This window comes from Astatotilapia calliptera, chromosome 5, assembly GCF_900246225.1.
Source record: "Astatotilapia calliptera chromosome 5, fAstCal1.2, whole genome shotgun sequence".
Lineage (NCBI taxonomy): Eukaryota > Metazoa > Chordata > Actinopteri > Cichliformes > Cichlidae > Astatotilapia > Astatotilapia calliptera.
The window spans coordinates 22,088,196-22,113,914 of NC_039306.1; the positions used below are offsets into that span (position 1 = coordinate 22,088,196).

General features: G+C 41.0%; 2 protein-coding genes across 9 annotated transcripts in view; one reads left to right on the forward strand and one right to left on the reverse strand.

The window, feature by feature from the left end:
* Positions 1–6,187, forward strand: part of scn8ab (sodium channel, voltage gated, type VIII, alpha subunit b) — a 44,682-nt gene extending 38,495 nt beyond the window's left edge. For all 8 annotated transcript variants that reach the window (XM_026168099.1, XM_026168105.1, XM_026168104.1 and 5 more), the window contains exons 25-28: positions 11–148; positions 371–475; positions 578–848; positions 1,840–6,187. In XM_026168099.1, the coding sequence (XP_026023884.1) occupies positions 11–148; positions 371–475; positions 578–848; positions 1,840–3,005 (1,680 nt within the window). In that variant the 3' untranslated portion in view covers positions 3,006–6,187. The remainder of the gene's footprint in view (positions 1–10; positions 149–370; positions 476–577; positions 849–1,839) is intronic.
* A 4,274-nt stretch (positions 6,188–10,461) lies between these two features.
* LOC113022576 (putative fidgetin-like protein 2) lies at positions 10,462–24,276 on the reverse strand. The gene is made up of 3 exons (XM_026168106.1): positions 24,098–24,276; positions 23,128–23,361; positions 10,462–15,410 (listed from the first exon to the last, which is right to left on the reverse strand). Exons 2-3 carry the CDS (start codon positions 23,150–23,152, stop codon positions 14,263–14,265), a joined length of 1,173 nt encoding a protein of 390 aa, XP_026023891.1. The 5' UTR covers positions 23,153–23,361; positions 24,098–24,276; the 3' UTR covers positions 10,462–14,262.
* Positions 24,277–25,719: the final 1,443 nt, after the last annotated feature.

Sequence of the window (25,719 nt, forward strand, 5' to 3'; positions counted from 1 at the left end):
CAATTTGTAGGTGGAGGATCAGCCCATTTATGAGGACAACTTGTACATGTACATCTACTTTGTCATATTCATCATCTTTGGCTCATTCTTTACCCTAAACCTCTTCATTGGTGTCATCATTGATAACTTCAATCAACAAAAGAAAAAGATAAGATTGCTTTTCTTCATTTATCTCTCAAATATACACATTTTTACTTTCTCACCAGAGTTAGATGAAACAGTCAATTACACTATAATCAAGAAGACAGATGTATGTCCCAAAATGTCATTAAAATCTACACCGCTGACTTTGACTTTTTTTTTAAAGTAGATCCTGCACTGGAAAATGTGGTCTTGCAGATTGTAACCAAATTGTTTTTTGTCCCTTTACTTTGGAGGTCAGGATATCTTCATGACAGAAGAGCAGAAGAAGTATTACAATGCAATGAAGAAACTAGGGTCCAAGAAACCACAGAAACCAATCCCCAGGCCCCAGGTAAATATTCTCCTCCCTTCTCCTCCACGCAAGTTACATTTCTAAAAATCATTAAGAAAATCACTCCAACATCCCTCTTCTGTCTTCTCGCTTTCTCCTCAGAACAAAATCCAGGGCATGGTGTTTGACTTTGTGACGCAGCAGGTGTTTGACATCTCCATCATGATACTCATCTGCCTCAACATGGTCACTATGATGGTGGAGACAGACAATCAGTCGGAGGAGACAGAGAACGTGCTTTACTGGGTCAACTTTGTCTTCATTGTTGTCTTCACTGGCGAGTTTTTACTGAAGCTCTTCGCACTACGTCACTATTACTTCACCAATGGCTGGAACATTTTCGATGTGGTTGTGGTCATCCTTTCAATTGTGGGCAAGTATTTAAAAAGGCTGTTTATGCATGAGGGGAAAAGTCAAAGCAGCTTTACTGGAAATGGCTCAAATAAGCCAATTTCATTCACGTACTGCAGATGCACACAGCTCAAACATGAGCCAGACTTTAAGCTAACCTGTGTGTGGTCTCCTGCAAACTCTGTTCAGGCAGCTCTCTTGCCTAAACCAAACTTTGTGTTTCTACCAGTTGTAATATATATGAATTAAAATATATGTAGCACTAATGTGCGCAACCTGTCAGAAGGTGAAATTTAAAATCTTTCTTTATATTTTGCTTTCAAGCAGCCAGACTTTCTTGGAATTTTTAAAGTGGTGTTGAGCAATAGCACTTTCTTGCTAGTAGCCTGTCACAAAAATCCATAATTTGGTTCCATTTCTTTAATCGAATCTATGAAAATATAACATAGTTTGACAGGGATAAAATTTTATTTTTGCACCAACAAAATAGCTAAAAGCTTGGCTTATCTCAGCATGGTGGGCAACTGTGCCGTTAAAAGATTTAAAGCCAATCTTATGGAAGGGAAACATTGAGAAAGGGCTGAGGTATGCCAAATTACTCAAGAACTGGACTGAAAATAAGCCTCAGGAAAGCTGCATAAGAGAGTTCAGGCTCAGTTAAAGAACACAGCTGGTGTAAAGAAATATTTCCCATTTTCCAAGTAAATATAAAGAAATATAAAGAAATCAGGGATTGCTGGACTTTTGCCCAGTATACATAAAATCAAATATAAAAAAAACTTCAATTTCTTTCTTTCAAATGTCTTCAGTTCAAACGTTGCCATACAGTTTTTCCTGGCTTTTTGTTGTGATCCTCGTGCTGTATAAAAACAGATGGATTACTAACTAAGACCAACAAGTAATGAAGAATCAATGTTTCTTTTCCTGCTGTGTGGAATGGGGTAAAGCATTCAGTCGGCTTTTGTCTCAGCCTTAACTAACATGTGTTTGTTTTTCCTTCCTTTGAATTTCAGGAATGTTTCTGGCTGACCTGATTGAGAAATACTTTGTCTCACCAACACTGTTCAGGGTGATCCGTCTGGCTCGTATCGGCAGGATCCTGCGTCTCATCAAGGGGGCCAAAGGAATCAGAACTCTTCTGTTTGCCCTTATGATGTCACTTCCTGCCTTGTTCAATATTGGCCTCCTTCTTTTCCTGGTTATGTTCATTTTCTCCATCTTTGGAATGTCTAACTTTGGCTATGTGAAATACGGGGCTGGAATTGATGACATGTACAATTTTGAAACCTTTGGCAACAGCATGATCATCCTGTTTATGATCACCACGTCTGCGGGATGGGATGGCCTTCTGCTGCCTATTCTGAACTACCCTCCGGACTGTGACCCCTACTTGGAGAACTCTGGGACCCCTGTTACGGGAGACTGCGGCAACCCATCGGTGGGCATCTTCTTCTTTGTTATGTACATCATCATTTCTTTCCTGATTGTAGTCAACATGTATATTGCCATCATCCTGGAGAATTTCAGCGTGGCCACAGAGGAGAGTGCAGACCCACTCAGTGAGGATGACTTTGAGACCTTTTATGAAATTTGGGAGAAGTTTGACCCAGATGCCTCCCAGTTCATCACCTATGCCAAGCTTTCTGACTTTGCAGATGCACTCGAACACCCACTCCGCGTGCCCAAGCCTAATACCATTGAACTGATTGCAATGGACATGCCTATGGTGAGTGGAGACCGCATACACTGTCTGGACATCCTCTTTGCCTTCACCAAGCGTGTGCTGGGTGACAGCGGCGAGTTGGACATGTTGAGGCAACAAATGGAGGAGCGTTTCGTGGCTGCCAATCCTTCCAAGGTCTCTTATGAGCCTATCACCACCACTCTGAGACGCAAGCAGGAGGATGTGTCTGCCAGAATCATTCAAAGGGCCTACCGCTCCCATTTGGCCAGTCGGGGTTTTGTTTGTAAGCGCAAACCAGCCAATAACAAAGACGAGAATGGTGGTAACAATCAGGAACAAGAAAAGAAAGAGGGCACTCCCTCAACTGCCTCCCTGCCTTCTTATGACAGTGTAACCAAACCTGAGAAGGAGAAACAGGACGACAACAATGAGGGCAAAGGGGGAAGGAAAGAGAAAGGAAGAAACCAAAAAGACATCAGGGAATCCAAATGTTAGGCCACTGGATGTATATTCACAGTAATAACAAAAAGATGATACTAATGCGAGCGGAAACTCACCAACACAGTTGTACAGATTATTTCATTTGCAAGTCAGAAAAAAAAAGTCTTCAGTAATTTTGTTTACAGACTTCATTCTTATATTGATGCAGAGAGAAGCATCTTGGTCTGTTACAGCTTGAAGACTTGAACTTTAGTCAAACCAAACATAATCAGCATACTGTGCGACTCTGTATCTGGACTACTTAACAAAAAGTCAATCAAAACAGACTGCGTCCCATACCGCTCACGTATGACTGGTCTTACAGATAAGTTGAGCAAACTCTACACCAAGAGGTGAAATGGAAAAAACAACAACAAAAAAATCACGCGTCTGGATGCAAGGAATGGTTTTCTTATGGAAGACAGTACTGTGAAAGACAACAAGGATGCTGCTCGCTGCTGAAGAAACGCCTTCTTGCAGCAGCCACAGAGTGTTTCTGTGTCTTTTAATACAGAAATGTATAAAGGAACAAATGGCACACTCACTCTATGAGCAAACAGAAGGTGAGTGAAAGACACAAATAACAGTGTGAACTACTTTTTTGTTTTATTGAGCTAGAAATTGTTTTCGTTTTGTTTTTTGAGCAGCGAAAATGCAAACAGAAGAAAAAAAAAGAACAATATCCAACAAGTTTGCCCATGTCAATCAACTCTTCTACTCATTTTATCTTTGTTATAATCCACATCGAAATCCTTTTTTTAACATGGGCTTTCACACCAAATTGAGTAAGTGTCTGTTTATTATGGAGTCAACTCGGGCCAAGGGCTTAACATTTACTCAGAAAGATTTCCAAACAAATAATAAGTGTGCTTGTTCAATGCATAGAAATGACTTGCATGATGGCATGTTTTGATCAGAAATCTTTGCATGAATTATCATAGTCCACAAGACACTAATACTCAGACCACGACGGTGGCTCGACTGTACGATCAAGACATGTTCGAAATTTGAAAGTTCAGAGTAATTTGTTCCACGAAGATAAGCGATGTGGGGAGGGGGGGGTTGATCAGCTTAAAATGGATCCAAATTTTAATCTCATTACTCAGCACATTTCAAATTACTGTTTAAACCTGTTGTCTCTATAGATGGAAGAATGATATATGTCGGGAAATGATAGCACCGTCAGTCCATCAGTGGGTGAAATAAAAAATAAATAAATAAGTAAATAGTTGCTGCTTTGGAGATTTTGAGTGTGTAAGATTTAGAGAGAGATATTTGTGTGTGTGTCATGGGACTGAAACGTTTGTTAATTTGGACAGAAATACAGTATTTTCAAGGGCACAGCACTTTGAAATGAAAAAAAAGAAGCTTATATTTATAATTTGTATGCACCTATGTAATGCTCCATACCATCTGCCTTTATTTTTTTGTAATCGGGCATTGTGGGTATCCTGCTGTCAGTGGTTTGTGGGGATTTCACAGGTTTGGCAAACTCCTTTCTATTTCTAATGTTTCTCTGTGGGTGGTTAGACCTTTTCTGATAGGGCTGACAAGAGTTTTGATCCTTGTTAGGTTAATTTATTTACACAAAATGTAAATGTATGTATCTTTTGTTGTTGTTGTTGTTGTTATTTTCTTTCAGGATATAATTTCCATGTCTTATTTTGTGCTTTTACTTTTAGAGAAACGATCTTGTGATGAGACATATTAGTAGTATCTTATTTTGTTGAGAAATGGGAAATAATGAATGGGTGATGAGAACATTGTGCGTGGAGAAGCCAAAGAGACCTGCCTTGTTATCCCTTGTTGCCCTTTGTCCATGGAGTGGGATTGGGTTAAGTATGCCCTGCCCAGTCTGTTTTCTCGCTGTCGTTATTAGACAGAGACCCTAGAAATGTATGCAATGCTTGAAAAATTCATCCCTTTTTCTCAGGAGATATTATAAATGTACTATTATGAGCTCTGCAACAAAATGCAAGTGAATGTGATGGGAGTATTTATGAAATCATGTTTTACTCTTTTGTTTTATGCCATGTTGATGGACGATGATCTCGGCTGGTTGTCGCGTTGCTGACAGCCGCCCGGTCAGGGGCCACTTTAGTGCTTCCTGCTTACGATGCTTAGAACTATAGGGCTAGAAGCATCTCGATGAAACGGCGTCATTGGGCTCGCTTGTAATGGTGACGTTTATATGAATAGTCATTATGGACTGCAGTCTGGTCTCAGTTAATTTCAGTAAACAAACTAATGTTCACCCTGATAGCAGCCAGATATAGGAAACACTGTGAGGAGATGTCATGAAAGTGAATTGGGACACGTTGGTTTGAGCAGCACTCTTAATTCCTTCTGAAGCAGAAGGGGATCAGTGGATCGGCCCAGATTTCAGTATTCACCAACAACAAGTGCTCCGAGCATCTCATTTGCCATGTTTTTCTCCCTATTGCTCTACTGCATAACAAATACCAAATAATCAGGCAGAGCACTGGATGCATCTTTACGGTGCTGTGAGCCTAGGCACCACACCAGAGCTTATGCACTTCCTGTCGTCCAGTGATGTCACTACCCGTTTATAAGCCGCTCCCAACCCCTCCTCATCCGTTTTCAAGTTCCATGGTCCAGTTGCTGCATGAAATCTCCAAAATCAGTGTGGGTGTTACCTTGAACCAAATAAAAAACGCTGAATGACAAACGTAAAAGCTACTGCCGTCCATTTTCTCCGAGACCTCCACGAATACGAGATTGACAGGAAGAAAGAGGGAAAATAAAAAATCAATACACATACATCCATTTGGGGAAAAAAGAAATAAAATTCAGGCTTCGTTCTATAGGGCACAAACTGCAAAAGCTAAGACTGGACTTTTTAAGAGGCTATAAATAATGTATTATATTATTTTAACAGCATGTGTAGTTTTTTTGTAAATACAGGATTACTTAAAAAAAGAAAAACTACAGCTATTAATCTAACACTAAATATTAATAACCATAAATAGAATGGCTTCCAGCTGACACCCCTTGTCACACTTGTTAGGCTGTGACGCATTTGTTAGATGGAATAGGTTTTTTCTTTCTTTCGTTCTTTTTTGATTCACATTTCACAAAAAAGAGGGAAGTAAGCTAATCTATATTTAAAAAAAACTGATTGTAATAAAAACTGTATAAATTCATATGTGCATATACAGAGCTATATTACATATATATTATATATATATTCTACCATTATATATATATATAGTATATATACATTAGAACAGTGTCTGTAACTCAACTCTCCTGTCCACTCCTTGCATTGAGGTGAAACCAGAGCCCCAGAGTGTAACTGATCATGCTTCTTTCTTTGTGTGGTATGTTCAGAGAAATAACCAAAACTCTGGCCTGCCCAGGACTTGTGCATACTGGGTACCAGCGTACAATGCATGGTGTTGTACTGGCTGCTTGCTGAGAAATGTGGAGCCTGCCTTGGTTAGAGGATTGCACTACCAGCATACCCTTTTGTATATGTGTGACGATGTCTTGCCCCTACTTTCCTATATTGTAGACACAAGGTTAAACGGATTCACACACACGCACACTAACACCCTCGCACATGCGCACACAAACACGCACACTCACACACACACACACACACACACTCACAGCCTTTTTGCAGGCGACTGCTGGTTAACCCGTGTGCCCCGACTACGAGCCACAGCTCACTCTGTGTGACGATTTCTTTTGCTTGTTGCAGCTCTAACCCTCCATGTTTCCCGTTAACACACTGCTGTAGTTTTGGAGCTCACCTTTAATTTCGCTGTCACTTTCAATATGATATAATAATAATGATTTTAAGGGTTAGTTGTCTTAACTGTCTGTGTGTTTGTTTATGGTGCAATATCTCTTAACGGCACGTGCCTTTTTAGCTTTCTATTTAGTCTGTCGATAAATCAGCAATGAGAATCTCAACACCCATCGAAGTGAATCAAAACGGAGCACGATAGACGCAATGTATTGAGTTCGTAAATAACCTGAACTGAAAAACTCACCACCTAGATTAGACTGTCTGGACTAACATCTTGTAGAGTCATGTAGTAGAAGTGCTCTCTGTGTGTTCTGTTTACTGGCTCTCGGGCTAGCAAAAGAACAGCTTGCCTTTTGTTTTACACTACAGCTCATTTCCTAATGTTGGTTTACCAAATGGTATATGAGGCCATTCTTTTGTAGCATGACTGAGATACATTTCTTTTCTTTGAAACTACTTTAACTGAAAAAACCCTTTTGACTGTCATTGTCTCTTGCCACTAATACAGTCAGAAAGATAACACGTGTCGCACAACCACATTGGAAGTTAAATGAGAATCAGTGAAAGAATGTCTTCATTTGAGCACGAATCTATTTCCAAACAATAAAGCAGCCTTCCAGTTATTCCTCTGGCTGGTGTCATTTTTGGTTCTACAATGCATGGTTCTCATACAAAGTCGGACGATGTATCGCTGCATCATAATCTGTGTTACCTATTTAAGAAAATTACTGACACTTTAAAGAAGGTAATTTTGTTTGTTGCTGATGATCACAAAAATTGCAAGGCAGGGAATGTGTGCAGGTTGCAGTATACAGGGAGGGACAGAGACTACATTAAAGAACTCTGTAGTTTGTGTAGTTGTGAGAATGAGAACACAGCCTTCCTGCAGGAGTACGCATATGACATCGTTTCTGTTTGTGTTACCTGAATGCGACTCTTTGATCTGCCGTGTTTTGGGTGTGTCACGGTGAAACTGTAGTAAGATGGCAGGTGTGTGCTTGCATGTGCCCCCCCCCCCCGCGCCCTCCTCCTCCGTGTGTGTAAGGTGGTGCACTGAGTGAGGCAGGCGGGTGGTGGGGCGGGGAGGAGAGAGACAGCACTGCAGTGCAGATAGATGAATGCAGTGGCCTGGGCTGAGTCAGCAGCATGTTCCCAACAGGCTCAGACTGTACAACTCGCTGCGTAGCGCCTCCTTGCCCACAGCAAGCAAAGCAGAGGGATCTACTTCAAGAAGACGAGGAGCACATGAGAACAGTGAACATATGCACACGCGAGTGAAAAGCAAGTCGGCCGCCGAGGATGGAAGCGTCACCTTCTGCCACACATGCTGCAACTGTCTGAATCGTGCATCTTGCAGACCACTGCTACTGCCATTTTAATAACAGAGTGTGCGAAGCTTATTTCCACACTGTTTCTCTAAATGTGTTGCTTCCCTCTGTAGATGTTGTAAAATAACCCAGGCGCATTATAATACTGTACAGTGCAGAGATTTTGTTTCATTTCTTCTCTTTAGGTTTCTGTCCTTGCATCCTAATGTATAGAAGTGCATCGCTGCAGAGGTAGGACGTGGATTAAGTAGAACATTGGTCTGATCTGTCAGGTTGTGTGTTGTGTGAACAGATTTATGAAGGAGAGAGGGAGGCTGTGAGTGTCTGTAAGGGGTTGCACGGAAAGGGATTCAGCTGTAATCTGCAATATCTCCTTCACCAAATGTGGGCGAGGACTTCTTTTTCATATAAGAGATTTGTTTGTCAGCTCTGTCAACTTCCAGCTTTCCTTGCCCTTCTTGCCTGACTGAAAAAAGACTGATTGTAAAACTGATATTTAAAGCTCAATTTGGCCGTTTTTACTCCCACTCACTGATTTATTAATAGAGTGCAGCACCCTCTCTCCCTTCTGGGTTTTGTTTTCCATCCCTGCCCCTGTCTGCAAATATCACAGGCTTTGACTACTGTATTTATATCTGTAAAATCTCTAGATGGCTTTGGCATACTTCAAATGCCTTCTTACAGATATCTACCACCCTCTAGTGGGCTTTGTTGAAACACCACTTCCACAGATTTAGGGATGGGTAAAAGTTAATAATATAAGGCACTATAAGTTACTTTCTGGTGCTCTTATGGTGTATGGCGAGATGTTATCTCTCAGGCTGTTAATCCAGCACTTCCCCATCAAGACGGGATCTTGCCAAACAAAATGAAAAGGAGCAAGTGGAGCCCTGGCAGTCATCTCCAATGGCTTCACAGACAAATTATTGGGGCAAAATTATTTAATTGTTTTTTTTTTAAATGTTTAATTTTGTAAAATTCAATTAAAAGATTAAATGTAACTTTTCATTTTGAAATGGCTCATTTTTGTGGGGACTTATCACAAACATTAGATATTTAATGTTTTTCGGCTCTAAAGAGAAATATAGCCTCTTCTAGAAGAACTACTCATTTCATAATTTTAACACTAACTTTTTCACTTGACTGTCTGAATTTCAAAGTAAGTTTGACCATATGTGGTTCAGGAAAACCCAAAAAAGGTACACTTGTCCTACTGCACAGGTCTCTACTTGGACTGAAGGAGGAACTCTGCAGACTTCTTTGGAACTGAAGAAACTAAAATAACTGGATGATCCAAAGGAGAGAGTAATAAAATGGATAAGCATAATGTATTCGCAGTTACTACGTTGTATTTTTCTCATTCTTTTAATGCAAAACTTTTAATCACAGTCTGTGCTTGCCATTCTGCAGCCATGCGTTTGGTTAATTAACATACTTTTACAAATAAAGCCAGACAATAACTGAAAAGAAATGATATAAACTGAACTTGCAGGAGTGATAATGCAACGATTAACATTCAACATGGTGAGAACCATCTCGAGGGGACCCTGTAGGTGTCACTGTTATACTTGTTATGTGGTGTAGCTGCTGCAGTGTGAGTGTCATTAGAAGGGCAGAGACAGCAATTCAAAACAGGGGTCATGTGCTGATTTTTCTTTTTTTCGTTTGCTGTCTTATTCCACACCTGTGATCACAACTGAGATCTCAAATGCGGAGACATAACTAAGTCAGGTTAATAATTTCACTGATTTTAATGCTAAATGTGAGACATAACATAGCTGAATTGAAATTGTTAAATAGGAACAGAGGTTAGCTTTATCGTAGATGAATGGACTAACAGTTGCTGTCAGGAATATGGTTTAAGGTGTGTTAAAATACAATCCTTAATCAGAAGCAAAACAAAGAGAGTTTTGCTGTGACATGACTGACGTTGCAGCAGGGCGAGACTTACTGTGGCTGAGAGGACAAAAATTGTCTGTGACATGTCAGCACAGGCTCGCTGTTCTCTCTCACTCTCTTGAGCTCAAGTACATGACATAAATGATGATAAGGTTTCCTACAACTTGAAAAATTACAAAACATTAAAACATCAATAGAGCGCACACTACTGATGAAAGAGGAGACTTGTATTGAAAGGCAGAAGAAAGGTGATTTAGGTGGCTTTAAACGTGGTGTGTTTGTTGACAGATAAGCTGGTCCGAGTATTTAAGAAAACTGCTGATCTTCTGGGATTTTCCCACATGAATATCTCTAGGGTTTACAGCGAATAGTCAGGAAAACCAAAAATATCCAGTGTGTGACAGTTCACTGAGCAAAAATGCCTTGTTGATGTCAGAGGAGAATGGCCAGACTGCTTTGAGCTGATAGAAAGGCAACAGTAACTCAAATAACCACAACCAAGGTATGCAGAAGAGCTTCTCTGAATGCACAGCTCATCGAATCTTGATGGGTTACACCAGCAAAAGACCACCATGTGTCAGCTCAGAACAGGCATCTGAAGCTACAGAAGATGGGAAAAAAATGTTATTTGGTCTTATTCAGATGGTAGATTCAGAGTTTGGCGTAAACAACATAAAAACATGGCTCCATCCCACCCTGAATCAGTGCTTTCTTTACACTGGTGGTGGTCGTATGACCCATCCATCCATTTTCTTCTGCTTTTCTATATCAGGGTTGCGGCGTGACTGCAGCTTATTATCCTTTACATTTTGGTTATTCTACAGACGCTTTTTCCGAGCCAATACTTTCTTTAACTGTACGTCAACTTAATGTCACTTTGCGAAGAGAAATATGCCACTGCCAGGCTAAAATATCACATTGAACCCAGTAAGTATATTTACTGCAGTAACCCATCATCATCATAGCATCATTTAGTGAAAGATCAGTACATTCAAACCTTAAAACATTTTTAATTTCCACAGACAAAAAGAGAAAACTCAAATATTTTTCTTTTTTTTTTTGGTATAATATCTTCATTTCCATGTCACAACAGTCTCTAGTGAGGTAGACTACAACAGGTCAACAGTTTGAAACGCTGGTCTTTAAACTGGTATGTGAAATGACATGAAATAAATACTTCCATGTACAAGGTCTTCAACATGAGGTAGAAACGGTTACAGAGAATGTACAAGATACAAGAAAAGTACATGTGAATCACAAAGATAACCGTGAAGTCTGATTTTCCATCTGCGAACGCCAACACTGACTCCACCCCCTTCACTGAATCAGAGTAACACAAAGAAAAGGCAAATGCTTCCCGCAATGTGTCTTTTGAATGCAGAGCACATCCTGTGTTGATTCACTTGTTGTAACCAAATACTTGTAAAAACCTGGGGTAAGCATAAATCATGATTTACTTAGCACCTCTTTCCTAATCTGAATTTCTTTTCTGGTGAGCTTCTACTTTTTCCCCTTAAACCGCATTCTGAGTAAGATAGTAAAAAAGCACTAAAATGGCTTTTAATTACACTGAATTTCCAATTAGTAAAATTAAAGGGGAATCCATTCACTTTAGATTTGAAGTTCAGCTTTGTAACAACCTAGACATCTCAAGCTCATGTTTCATTTGCCCTCCTGCTTCCACTTAAACAGATTTCTACTTTAAACTGCCAGTTGTGACCAATCACACCTGTTTGTGAATCACCGCATGTGATTAAGAACATTTCTGCCAATTTATGACACCAGAGTTTCACTTTCACTCTGGTGGCTTGTGGCTCAATCGAGTTGGGTTTAGAGGTGCTTAAGGGTCAAAACTGAAGTAAGAGTTTCCTGATTCGTTCATTTAATAGGCTTTTTTTTTTAAATTAGAGGTTGGCACAGTTCATAAATCAGTGGCATAGCAGAGCAGCAAAGCCCCAGTGCGCTGACAGTGTTGGTATTCAACTTAATTCAACTTGAAGTTAGGGCTAAATTCAAGCTGAATCAAGTGGTTTTAAAATACTGAAATGGTGACTGGATACTTTATTAAGACATTTAATAAAAATATCGCCTATGCACCATATACTGTAGTGTGTGTACATCTTGATATGTGTTTATCAGGAGTGCTTTTCCTTTTCCCCACTGCTAACTACACTAACACTTGACATGCCAATATTTTCTCCACCAAAACCTACTGGAGACTTACATCTATACGTGGAAAAAAATAGATCTAAAAACATCATTGATGTACGTATGGCATGTCTTTAAAAAAAATATCTGAATTACATTCAACATTTCAGGCCTTGATATAAAAACCTCGAGTTTCCCGGAGCTAAGAAACCATGTAGTGTTTTGTGTGTGTGTGTGAACGCATGTACATGTGTATGTGTACGTGTGCGTTCACACTATTAAAAGGCCTTAAAAGTTCATTGTTTCCCTGAAGTGTCAGCCATGGCATCGTTTTCATCTCGCTCCATTAAAGCTCCCCCACCGACACCCTAAGGTATCAACATACATTCGTAGTTCATCTTTCTGAGGTAACAATATTCTTCCTGAGTATTCAATAACACGATAAATCATCCTTCTGACAGGCAAAAGTAAAGAGAAAAACATATAAAGAAGTCAAATCTAACGACAAGCAGGTAAATTTTAACAAAGTATGTAGCTGAATAAAACTTTTAAGAGGCACTCGCTCAGACGCATATATCCTCTGCTGCAACGTGCGTGCCTGTGCAGCCACACTGAAGCAATAATGAGCTTTTATGTAGCTAACCTGCACTGAGTACATCTTCCCAGTATGTACAATCATCTATGTTTTTCCATTGTACAGTCTGAGATAAAGTTGGGTTAAGGATTAGCAGAAATATCTGTGTGAAGAAGATGCTTTTAAGATGATTGAGCCATACTTGATTTACCCATACTGCGACTTTATGAAGGCTAAATACATTTTCAATGGATTTTCATGAATAAAAGCTATTTAAAGTATTTCCCTACTTCAAAAAAAGAAGAAAAAAAAAGAAAAGAAAAACAAGACAGTTCACCTGCAAATCCAATATATGTATTTTTCCCTCTGTTGTCTAGTGCTGTTCATCAGTCTGGATTATTCAGGTGTGAGTCAACAGTTGTTAACTCTGCATTATAAATAATAGGACTAAATAGCGATGGCCTTGTGATGCTCAAAATAAACAAACAAAGAAGAAACAAACAAACAAACAAACAAACAAAAAACACCTAAAAAAAAACAAGCATCAATGTTTTACTGTGGCCAGTTTTCAGTAGGGACTATTTTACATCTGTCTACATACACCAACCAAAAGTAGTGTGTAGCTAGCAAACACCCATCTTGCCATGGGCAGATGCATGGACCACAAGGCAAGTGCCATTTAATTCCATAATTCCAACTAAACTCTAAATTAATACATTGCAGGAAAAATACATAATTTTGATTCTGAGGTCAACTGCCTGTCAAGAAAAGAGTGGCGTCATGTATATTATGACATAATTACGCAGCATAAGCAGCTTGATATCTATAAATGAGACAAAAATGGTAAGTTGGGGAGCAAGGAGAATAATTAATCAGAGGACAAGAGGTCCAGGATAGAAGATAAACATAAACATGGAGATAAAAAAAAAAATCTAAACAAAAGAAAAGTGAAATGAAACCTGAAAACATTCATTTCTCAAGGCCAAGCCAAGCACAAAGACTTACAGCCAGCAGTGTAGTCGGGATTGTGCTGAAGTAGTATGGCATTCTCACCACTTCAGTTATTGCTCTTTTTACTTTTTGGTCATAATGATTTTTTTATTATTAATTTTTTTTTGGGTTTTTTGTGGTGCGATAGAGCATATTGCAGTCAAAGGCCTTTTAAATACATAACGGCCACAAACAATTACACCAACTCCAAAAACAATGTTGCAGTGCTGTTGCCACAGTAGCAGAAAAGGGAATAAATAGGATCCTGAGAGAAACAGACACGCGTACATTTAGACTGTCTTAATGATATCTATGTAGCGAATGCCTCAACCTCACTCCTAAGACTGACCTCAGCCTTACAGGGCAAAACGCCTCTGTGAATCTTTGGGAAAACATGATAAACAAAAACGTTAATGTACAGGAAACACCGGTCCTGTAGTAGGGAAATTAAATGTTTCATCGACAAATTCAATGTTATTTCCCCGAGTCTGTCAGGGTTAGGAACCCTGGGTGGTTTTTAAGGAGCAAGGGAATCCTTCAATATGCCAACCTGGTCTGTTAGTGCCCTCCAGTGGGGTCCTCAGAGTGTGCGTGAGATGCAGATATCTTCATCTGCATTCTCTGCTGCTGAGGAAAGCTGTGCTCCCCCGATACACTCTCTCCTGCTAGGCCTGATGGCGGGCTGTACTCCCCTGCCCTGACGTAAGGGGGTGATATGAGGGGCTTTCCAGATTTGAAAGACTGTGCATCTGAGGCGGGCACACTCATATCATAACCATTGCCATGCCCGTTGTCGGAAGCTTTGTTGTGACTGTTCCCGTTGCCATATTTTCTATAGCGAGATCCTTCCACCTCTGCTCCCTCTTGTCGTTCCTCTGTCATTTCAAAGGCCTTGCGTTTCAGAGGTACACCTGTCTCGAGCGTCCCTCCAAGGCTGTGAGATGGGTAGTTGTAAGTCCCCCCCACCATGGTAGGCCTAGGGGCCAGAGGAGTGGGAGCGCTAATCCCAGACGGCAGGTAGGACGCACTAGGGCGGCTGTATCCCGAGGACAGGCTGGTTTGGGGGTAGCACCCTGGGGGGTAGTTGTAGACAGGTGGGCTAGGGCTGTAGTTGGACACTAAAGTAGGTGGAGCCTGCAAAGAGTGTAGAGGGGTTGGTGGGAGTGCTGCACTGGGCTGAGGGCAGTATCCTGAAGACAAGTAGGTGCTGTTGTAAGCAGGAGGGTATTCCTGAGATGATGGAGCACTGCACGAGCCAGCACCACTAAAGCCTGGCTCAGGGGCCAAATTACTGCTCACCACTGTTACACTTCCTGTAGTCGGGATCCCCACAGAGGCAGGGGCCACCTTGGTGCCAGTGAGTGCCTCAAGTCCAGGGTAACAGTCCATGCCTTGAGCCAGAGTCCAGGGCTCAGAGTCTGATTTTAAGAAAGTCCCATGCTCTGCGTAAGCTCCCGTAGCAGGGCGGTCCAGGCCTGAGTACTTCTCAGCGTAGCGCTTGAGCAGAGAAGAAGCACTAAGGGCTGATATGTCGTCACTGGCCCAAGGATAACTTGTAGGGGCGTAGCTTCGGCGAGGACCTGTAGCGTAGGGGTCGTGCTTGTGGGCAGACGGTGGCGAGGTGGTGGAGGTGACATCTAAGTGCTGTTCAGGCCACTGAGATAAAGGGGCGGCGTGCTCCGGAGACCAGTGCATCTTTAACAAACCTGACAAACAAGAACAAAGATGTTATTTCACATAATCTCAGAATAATAACCCTGATCAGATAACATTTCTACACCTACTTTATGGTATTTAGCTCTTCACAGGGATTCCAATTTCTTCTAAAGAAGACAAGATCTTATATCTGCCCTCATAATCACCTTGCAACGCTGGCTCTTTTCCACAGTTTTGTCAATGCTTAGCCCATGTCCTTCTAAACAGTCTCTACCAGGCGGAGGCCAACTGCTCTAATCTGTATGAGAAGCTACCAACATAGCCCCCAGCCTGGTCTCCACGGCGATAAGCCTCTATCAGCCTGCACACTGCCCTCTGCCTTCGTCTCTCTCACATTGGGGCCATTGTATTTTCTCTTTGAGTCTCTTAGCCCACAAAGCCACCCCCACCAAGCGTGTGATCTAATTCGGCCCAAACCTCAGGGGTCTGCTGGACGAGGGGGGGGGGGGGAGAGGTAGACTAGCTTTTCTCCAAATTACACAGAGACTGTCCCACTAGCATCTATGGACACTGAAGTGTGTGTCATTAGTGAAGTGACTGACTGATGAGTGAAAAATGACAGATTTTTGATTACACACGCACATTTGCACAGAGTAATCCGCTGGTTTAGTGGCTCAGGGTTTGTCTTTTTGAACTGGCATTAAGCTGACATTCCACACATTGCAGAGTATTACTAAAGTGTCCTGACCCCAGGCTTTGACCAGAGGGGCTTCCTTGCAACCACTGGACAGCTTTATTGATTTCTGATACTGCATCAATATACAGTACTGGACAAACATGGTACCATCCTACGGGCACTGGCCATTTACTTGTTGTGTCACATCAAGTTATCACAGTCTAAATGTTCGAAGAAAGTCTAATGGAGATGTTGGAACAAGATAATAGTTTCTGCTGTGTAAAACCTGAACCATGAAGTAACTGCAAGAAAAACTCTAATTTTGTGAAACTGTATTTTAGTGAACATCTAAAAAATTTTAAAAAATAAATTATATATCAGTTTGCATATGCAGGTTTTGATTTGTATCATGTTTGCTACATCTGACATTTCTGTGCAATGTATTGCTTAAAAATGAACTTCTGTAATTTATTTAGGTTTTCACTCATGTCTGGTCTGAAACTGTCTGCAAGTGGATTATACCAGGTTGGGTCATATGTCCACACGGACCACCAGATGGGTCGCTAAACGGTCCACACGTTGATCCCTAAATTAAATGATCCTTCAGCCTAATAATCCCTCTCATCCATTCCAGGGATAGCAAGTGCTCTTGTCTGGCACAAGCTCCACCCTTGAGCTGAGAAATCCCCACGCTCCAGGGAATTCTGACCCGTCACGGTGCACAAAAACATTACACATTCAAAACAGCAAACACAGGCATCAAAACCTACCTAAACAAAATAACTTGACCTAACCCTGAGAATTATTAGTCATACACCTGTACACTAGACAGACTCGTATTCTGTTTAGTTCTGAGTGTGGGTTTTTAAATAGTATTTCACAAGCCCCAAGGGAGTAGGGGTCGTCTAAGCCTCTGTGCCTGCTGTGTTGTGAATGATATTCCATATTTCTATACAATGCCAATGAATGACTCAGTCTTTCATGTCAACATCAAATCCCCCAAAATGTATCTGAAGGAGATTAAGGGATAAAAAAAAGAGCACTTGTGAGGAAGAAGCCCTCATGACATGTTTCCGGGGTGTTTGTTACTGTCATGTTTTTAAGGTCATTCACATTAACAGAACCACAAGTGTGAAAAGTTTATAAATGTGTGTTGATAACGGCTCTACCGAGATCTCCACTTTGTCGTATTTGAATTCATAATCTTGATGCTCCTCGATGGCAAACTTTCAATTAGATTTATTGGAAAAATGTGAGCAATTGCTATAGTTACCTAATAGAGAGACAGATATTTTGTGCTTGATTTCTTTAGCAGGTTTGCACTAGTTGAACTGACAAGAACTTAGCTGAAGAGAGCACAACTACTCGATTACATGCTAATTAGTATACTGTACTTAACGATTGCTTATTTCTTGAGCTGCTTCATCATAAGCTGCCATTTATTTTATTTTCAACATGTGAGCTCTTCATTTTCCTTTGTGTCTACTTAGACTTTACTTCACTTTGTCTTTTTTCAATGTGAACAAACTATATGTTACTTGCATGCTTAAAATATTTGATAAATCCAAAGGAAATTTACAACCAATTTCTGATTTCATGGCAGACGAACAGCTAAAAGAAACAAAAGGAAAAAAAAGAAATATGACCCAGTGTTTGATTTATGTCTGCATAGAAGGAGTTTATAAGAAACTGCTCACAGTAGGCTCAACACTACAAAAGCACTAGTGCAAATGGGAAGTGCAAATACAATCAGTTCAGTTTAATTCAATTCAATTCAATTTTATTTATATAGCACCAAATCACAACAATGGTCACCTCAACCGCTTTATATTGTATGAGCAAGCACTTGGTGAGAAGGGGAAGGAAAAACTCCATAGGTTGTCCTTTCTCGTATGTAGCACAGAGCAGGGGACAGTGTGTGTCATTTGTGTTCTCACATCTGAAAATACTCTGGGCTACCATGGCTCTCACTGAACAACAGCTCAGAGAGGATCCTATGATCCTATATTGGATCAGCGGAAGAGGATGGATGGTTGTTTTTGCCAATCCCACTGAGAATCTGTGTCCCGCTTTGTAAAGCTTCCAGCTCAATACTGCATTTTTCTTTATTACATATAAAACTATTAAACAAGATTACTGACATATGTGTGAAGATAATCTGATGTGAGATTTTTGGCATTTTTAAAAAAATGAAATGGCTTCATGGAATTATTCTCATATAAATTCATAGCTGGCCAACATCAATGACATATAGTGGTGGCCATCAGTGTGGTATTCACTGATCATACTGATTGCAGGCATGTGGCAACCATTTTTCCATGTTGTCTTCAGTCTAGTTCTCTAACGACATCTCCACCACTGGCTCTATAATTTAGCCAAGGCTCATTTGAGCGCGGTGATCTACTATTTCTGGAACCTTCACCAATTTTGGCAAAAGGAATTTAAAACCTGAAGACATGGAAAGATCCCCCTGAGATGAGAAGATGAAGAGTTAACAGGTGAGTCCGTCTGTCAAGAACCAGACTGAGAAAAGTACCTGAGTTAATGATGGATTAGAGCACATGAGGCTTATGGGAGCGTTAGCGCGTGTTTAAGCTAACAGTCAGCTCCAAGAATTAAAGAAGCATCACTTGCAAACTCACTCTCAATCCTGGCGGTAACTTTCACAACATAACATAACACAAGTCTTTACATTACATTTTCAAAATAACTTCATAGTTATTTTTCATTCTCATCTCTTCATAATTTTCCAAATTAATAACATATGGCAGCTACATCAGGAAAAAAGTATTTTTATTCATATTTAGGCAAAAAAAAAAAAAGATTCTTGAACTTTATTTTTGAAACACATACTTTTCAAAGAGTTTGTTCCATGTCCACTTAAAGCTGGACAACATGTGTTTTGACCTTTGAATTTTGTATGGAGTGACACATAAGTGTCCAATGTAGTGGTTTATGTGCAAGTATGCCCTCAACACTGACACAAATACAAGAAAACAGCCTTTGAATAACTGTCCAATGTAGTGACCACAATGCGCGAAAGGGTTAATGAGTATATTTCATTGCTTATTTATATATTCTGTATTTATATAGGTATATATTTGCTATATTTATGCATATTCTCTTTTTCCTGTTTATTTTTTACTCTAACTTCTTACTATGCAAATTTCTGTTGGTGTTCTGCTACTGGAAACAGAATTTCTTTAAGTAATCTTCAGGAAAAGTTCTCCATTCTTCTTGCAGGACATTCAAAGCTTCTCACTGATGTTCATAATTCCATCAAGGCCTGTAAAAATACTTATGCCTAAATCTTATGCCTGGCTCTTTTATCTTTGACATTTTTGCAGGTTTAACTAAAGAAATTGGAACAATGATGTGATTTTTATTGCAGGTTGCTTGCAACAAAGTGACTATAGATAGAATTTAAAATCAGTTCTTGAAGTTGTTTAATAAGTATAGACACAACACTGGTTCATTCCTTGAGTTTGGTGCCTTTTTATGACCGAACGATTCATAGGTCAGTGTTAAGTGCCTAAACAAACAAAGAAACATTCCTCTGAAAATGCTCAGGCCCAAGGACTGGACTGAAAATGAGTGAAAAAGCAGCCCATGCCCAAAGAAAAACTTTACAAAACCTCCAGAAAGCCTGAAGAGCTTTTGCTCAAGCCCACTTTGAAAATGACATGAAAGTCTGGCTCATGTCGATACACAGACTAGATCTACTTTATAATATTAATATTCCCGATAATAAGCTGGCTAGAACATTTCTGAGATGACTCAAAAACAGGAAAACAAAGTTAACTGCTATGCATGCAGGAAACGCTGACTCTTATGTTCAAAGGTGCATGTAACCAGAAATCTTTTGCAAACTAAATTGCTGTTACTATGACACCCCACTCGAGTCCTGTGTTTACATGTCTTTGCAATAAGAGACAATGAAACTGACTGAAAGCAGGAAGTCAAGTCAAGTCACACAAAAACGCACTGACGAACTCAGAGTTCACTACACAGAAAAATGTGCCTTGCATCAGTGTGTAATCATGTGTGCTGTGTGTTTAAAGACAGCCAAAGACAAACACATAAGGTGATTCTAATCTGAGACAGATGAGTGCTTAAAGTGTATAGAAACGCATCTATGCACAGTTAAAATGTAACTTGTTCTCTCACCTGCTTTGAGTGGTCACTAAGACTGGATGCCTATAAACTCCAGCCGCATTGCTTTTTTGAATAAATGGTCCCCAGCCATCAACAACCACCACCGGAACCAGTTTCAGTGCTCTAATTTGGATGTGACTATTATAATGACTTGTACATTTCAAAAACTCTGACAAAACTGCTTGAATTTTTCTTTTCTGCAATTCTGCAACTCTGTGTGTCAGTGGAGGCTAGCTTGACTCCCAGTCCACTGCATGGTCAGTATGAGTAATTAGGGGTTAATTAGATGGAAGTATATGTGGGGGAAGGGGCTAGCTGAAATGAGATTTAGGGGGTTGTGAGGAATAAGAGATGGGTGACTGGCTGGATGGAGAGTGGACACAAAAATCACCCTTCTGCAGCTGTAGGGTCTCTGTAAGTGCTTTCAGTCCACCCACAATAAACAAAGACACCCCCTGAAGACGGAAAATCCAAAATACACACACACAAAAATACACACACACAAAAATGCACACACACAAGCTGCAGCAAACTACAGTCTTATATTGTGTTTTTTCCATGGAGGGTTCAGCTTCAGCTGGCCAGCACGCAGATGGACTCTCGGTCATTGGTTGAGTCAAGCTGCTGGAATGCCAGGAATCTAACCTGAGATCTATTTACAAAGCACATATCCTTTCCATGCACTCAGCACGCCTTGTCTATTCCCAGGCTAAAGGAAGCGAGGGAGAGAACACAAAGAGAGAACGTGATTCCTTACAGTGCTGACAAATGACCTTGTAGCCTGTTTGCACATTACTGAGTGATTTGTATTAGTTAGAAGTTGATTCATGCCACTGCCAAGATCAATACACATCAGAGGAGAAACGGTATACGAGTTTACAAGGAGAATGTCACGCCAGCTGAGATGAACAATGAAATGCACGCACTTTACCCATATATCCCTGTGTTTCAAGCTAACGGTATAAATTAGTGTTATAGTCCTGTGAGCACTGACCAAGAAAAAAAAACTGGGTGTGCAGTCAGTGGGAAGGAGAAGACCCTCCCTCCCTCTCTCTTCCTTTTATTTCCCCTTCCCCCTTTTCTCCAGGCCTGCACACTACACCAGGCCATGCTGCTGTCAGCCAATCAAATACTGTACCAGGTCTGATTCAGACTTTAAACATCCCTAACCTGAAAGCTATTTGAAAGCTCCAAAGCCAAATGAGAAGATCAAACTATGCCAACCACAGAGTTTGACACAGTTTGATCTCTGAATCACGACACAGCTGGTTTCAGCTCGATCATTTGAATCCTCCGTTCCCTCTCATTTAATTTCTCTTTTCTCTCACTCGCATTTTGTTCATTCTTCCTATCCCTCCTGCTATCTGCGCAATAGCAAAGACCAGACTCTGTGTCCCAGCCTGTGTGGTCAGTTTCCCTTCCCCCACTCCTCTAAGCTCACACACTCACATGTGGCAGAGGTTGGCCTGGCCCCTCTTTGCTTATTGTGTCCACTCATATATCAGGCTGCAGCTGACCAGTCCCTCCTTCTACATCTTCTCCATCTGTCCTTCACTTTGCTCTTTCTCTGTCGTTTTCCCCACCGGCGCCGCACATCTACACTATAACACCTAATAAGGAGCCGCGGCTTGTTGCACTTTCTTTTAACAAGCTTTTGCGATTATTAAGCAGGGCTGATGCATGCGTGTGGAGACAGAGGGTGATGTTTATGCGCCCCACTACAACAGCACTAATGAGAGGCTGTTGACACCAGGTTACTAACGATCTGGCTTTCATTCACAGAACTGCTTCACCCTGGTAACGGGCGGCTAAAACGCGCTAACGCCGCTCATCACTCTCACATTATCATCATTAAGGACAAACAATCGCAGTCACCCACACCTTAACGAGCTGTGATTGTTTCCTTATTTGTGTTTGGGAATTGATCTGAAATTTGTCAGTGTGTGTGACACGTGACTGGAGGTGGTGCGGTTGGGAGTAAAAAATAAAATGCCAGAATGTGAGCGTGTTTAGTTTCTATGAGTAGAAAACTGACACACTGCTGTGAGTTGCTTTTGAGGAAGGAATGTGACACGTAGATGTTACCAGAGCTTCTTTCTACACAGACAGCCCCATCGTTGTGCCTCGCGAGACGTCAGAGACGAAGTATCGTGACATTTTGCTGTTTGTTAGCTGCTGCTTCTCTGTGCAGTTGCTTTAGAATACACAAAACATCCAGCGGTAAATCCCTGTTGCATTATTCCAATCAGGTTAGTGTTGTAATCCTGTTAAAGCTGGTCCTGATCAATAAGCCGGTCAGTCAATACAGGTATATTTAACAGTCTAGATAGGAACCTCGCATAATCAGTACACATATGAGTAAGGGAGGGGCTATTCTGTGACATGTTTACATGATCTGAATATATTTTGCTTTTACATACTCAAGTAACAAACAAGTATTTTGTGGAAATGCCTTCCAAATGTGTCAACTCTTTACCACGTCTGGTAAAAATACAACTGGAGTTTATTCAGATTGAACATGTGTACTGCCCTAAACCTGAGACCTAAAGCCTGTTCAAGCACACATTCATTCTGCAAAATATGTGTGGCGTTTCTAAAAAGACAAACATCTGCTGTCTGTTTGGTCTCAAAAAACAGTGTCTGAACACTTTCTGTGAAATTCCTCAATGCAAAGCCTGGAGACTCAGCTGTTAAAGGCTTCAGGGTATCTGCCTTCTCAACATGACTGCTCAAGAGATCCCCCTCCCTTCACCCCAGCAATTCGCTTCCCACTGCATATCCACAGGAGATGAGTTCTGGACAAAAGAGGGGCCTGAAGAAGAATGTGTACAGGAAAACAAACTCAAGCAGAACTGGAGCATGGTATGCACGTACAACATGATGCATTCATCCAATAAGTGTCTCCCAAATGCAAACCAAAAAAATTAAAGACTTACTGTATGGGGTGACAGGACTGAGCATTCTGCAGCCCTGGTCCCAGGTGAAGAGGAGAGGACCAGGTCCACTTGGTGCTAGTGAGGGCCCAGCTGCATGCTTCAGGGTCTTCCTGGGTTACCGCTGTTGCTTCTGCTGCTTTTGGCTGTACTGCTGCTGGTAAAGGCTAGTGAGTGGCCTCCTGTACTGCTTCATGGTTCATCTCATAGTTCAACACCACTCTGACACATTGCCACCTGAAGAATGCAAACAAGTCAGTGTCAGAGCCAGCAGACACCTTGTCCTGGTTTAATTGCTGTCGCTTGATTCTAATAGATTTTACGAAAATAATGATAATTAAAAATAAAAGTCATGCTTACTCGCTTACACCGTAGAGCAATATTAATATTCGTTTATTTTACTGCAAACCTTCTAACAAAAAAAGTAAAATATTTGTTGTCATGTAAGCTGTTATTGAGTGGTAATGAGCTTTGCATGTATTTTCATTGCGCTTGCTTTTCTGGTTCTTTCCTTAGCTGTGCGCACAGACACAAGCGCACAAGAGAGACTGAAAGTCGAACACTGACACAGCGCTTTACCCTGTGACTACAAGACGGTAAAGCACGGTTTTCATGATAAAACTGCAAACCAACAGAGGAAAGAGAACTCCATGCTGCCCTCTCTAATGCTGAATAGTTCAAGGAAATTTAGGGCAAAAAATGCGTCCAAAGTGCACGCACTTAAAGCAGGCACCAAACAGTCGACACAGAAGGCCAGCTAATTAGAGTTTAATACATATGAAGACAAGGGGAAAAGATGGAAGATAAATTGAAGTAATCTAAGTAAAAACGAAAATCACGACATTTACCGTAAGGAAAAGAGAGAACATCAGAAAGGACCGAAATGTGCAGGCAGCAGCGGAAACATTGTCATTACTGCTGAAGGGAAACCAAAATCTATTTTTTCCTAATAAGTGAGTAAATGGTTACAGACCTGACCATGCCTGGATTTGCCCGATGAGTGTTTCAGTTTGGGAAGTAATCCACTACTCCACAAATTGTAACAGAAGGTCTCTCGCCCTCTCTCTCTGCGTATGTGTGCATGTGTGTGTGTGTATGTGTGTGTCAGTGTGTTTGAGCCTCTTCTGGGATCCTATCCTTTTCTCCTACACTCCCTCGCTCGCCCTCCAGCTCGCCCCCCTCCCCGCCCTCGCTCTCCCTCGCCTGGTGACAACAGAGCAGCGCACGCATCCCCTCCCCCAAGCACGCCACCCCTCCCCCTCCGTCTCCCTTCTCTTTTGTTAAAACTATTTCAGCAGGAAGGGAGAGAGAGGGAAAAAGTGACCAATCATGCAGTGTCAGAGAAGAGCCTATTTCCCCCCCTGCGGTGTGTGTGCATGCGTCTATGTGTGTCTCTGCCTGAGTGCACATGTACCATTTCTGCACGTGCGGATTTGGAGGATTGATAAGACTTGCATGGGTGGCTGCATGCTTTTGGTTACAAACCTTCAGTCTGATGAATGGGCATGTTGGGACACATGCAGATGTGCAAAAAAAATTGAATTTTCTCCTTCACTGATCACATGAGAAGTTCAGTTATTGCCAATGACTTTTATTGATCTGGTACATTGATCTTAGTGTTGTTTGTAAGGTGGGGGCTGAAATGGCCATGTCAGTATTACCTAATTCCTCTGGCACACCATCCCCCCACTATACACAAATACACACATTCACACAGTAGCCTGCACACATGCATGGACGACAGCAAACGACCTCCACATTGGCCTCAAACCTTTGGCCAAGAAGTGAGTTAATTTCTTCAACTGTAATTTATCAACATGGTTATAATGTGCAGACATAGTTTTGTTTGTAATATTGTCTCACTGAACACTCTCCACTCATGGTACGGTGTTGGAAAACCCTCTAAAACCCTGCAGGGCTTACCTCTTCTCTTTTGGTTGTGAGGCAGTAACCACATGAGCAATGTGACATGTGGGAGATGCACTTCAGAGGATGGCCGTACACAGGACAAACTTACTTCAATCTTTTTAGAGCATAATCCCAAAACAAAACAGACAGTTTCCCTTCAGTAACACTTTATATTAAGGTTCTTGCGATAGGTAACAAGGTGCTCACAGTCCGATCAGAACTAGTTTCAGTATGATGACTAAAAATGAAGTGAGACTGATGGATCTCAGCACTGTTACAATAAAGATGGTCAAGTCAGACCTTTGGACCAAAGTGAGGATCATATATCATATATCACTGCAACAAGGGAATTTGATCCATTTATTTCTGTACTTAAAAAAACCCAACAACTAATATGGCTGTGAAGAGGTAATTAGTGAAAAACAACAACTATGGGTTGTATTTATGGGCTTATACAGCTAAATTCAGTTTAATTTGTTGTACAGTGAACTTCTACATTTACGATTTTCCCCTTTCTGTCCGTGATGCTCAGGAATGCTATTAATCATAAATGGTGGACCCCAAAGCATGAGATCAGGACTGAGATGTTTTGTTCTTCTCATTCTTTTTATTAAGAAACTTTTATTTCATTTTTCTTATTTTACTTTATTCCAATGCATAAAGAGACTGTGGAAAACAGTTTTTGAA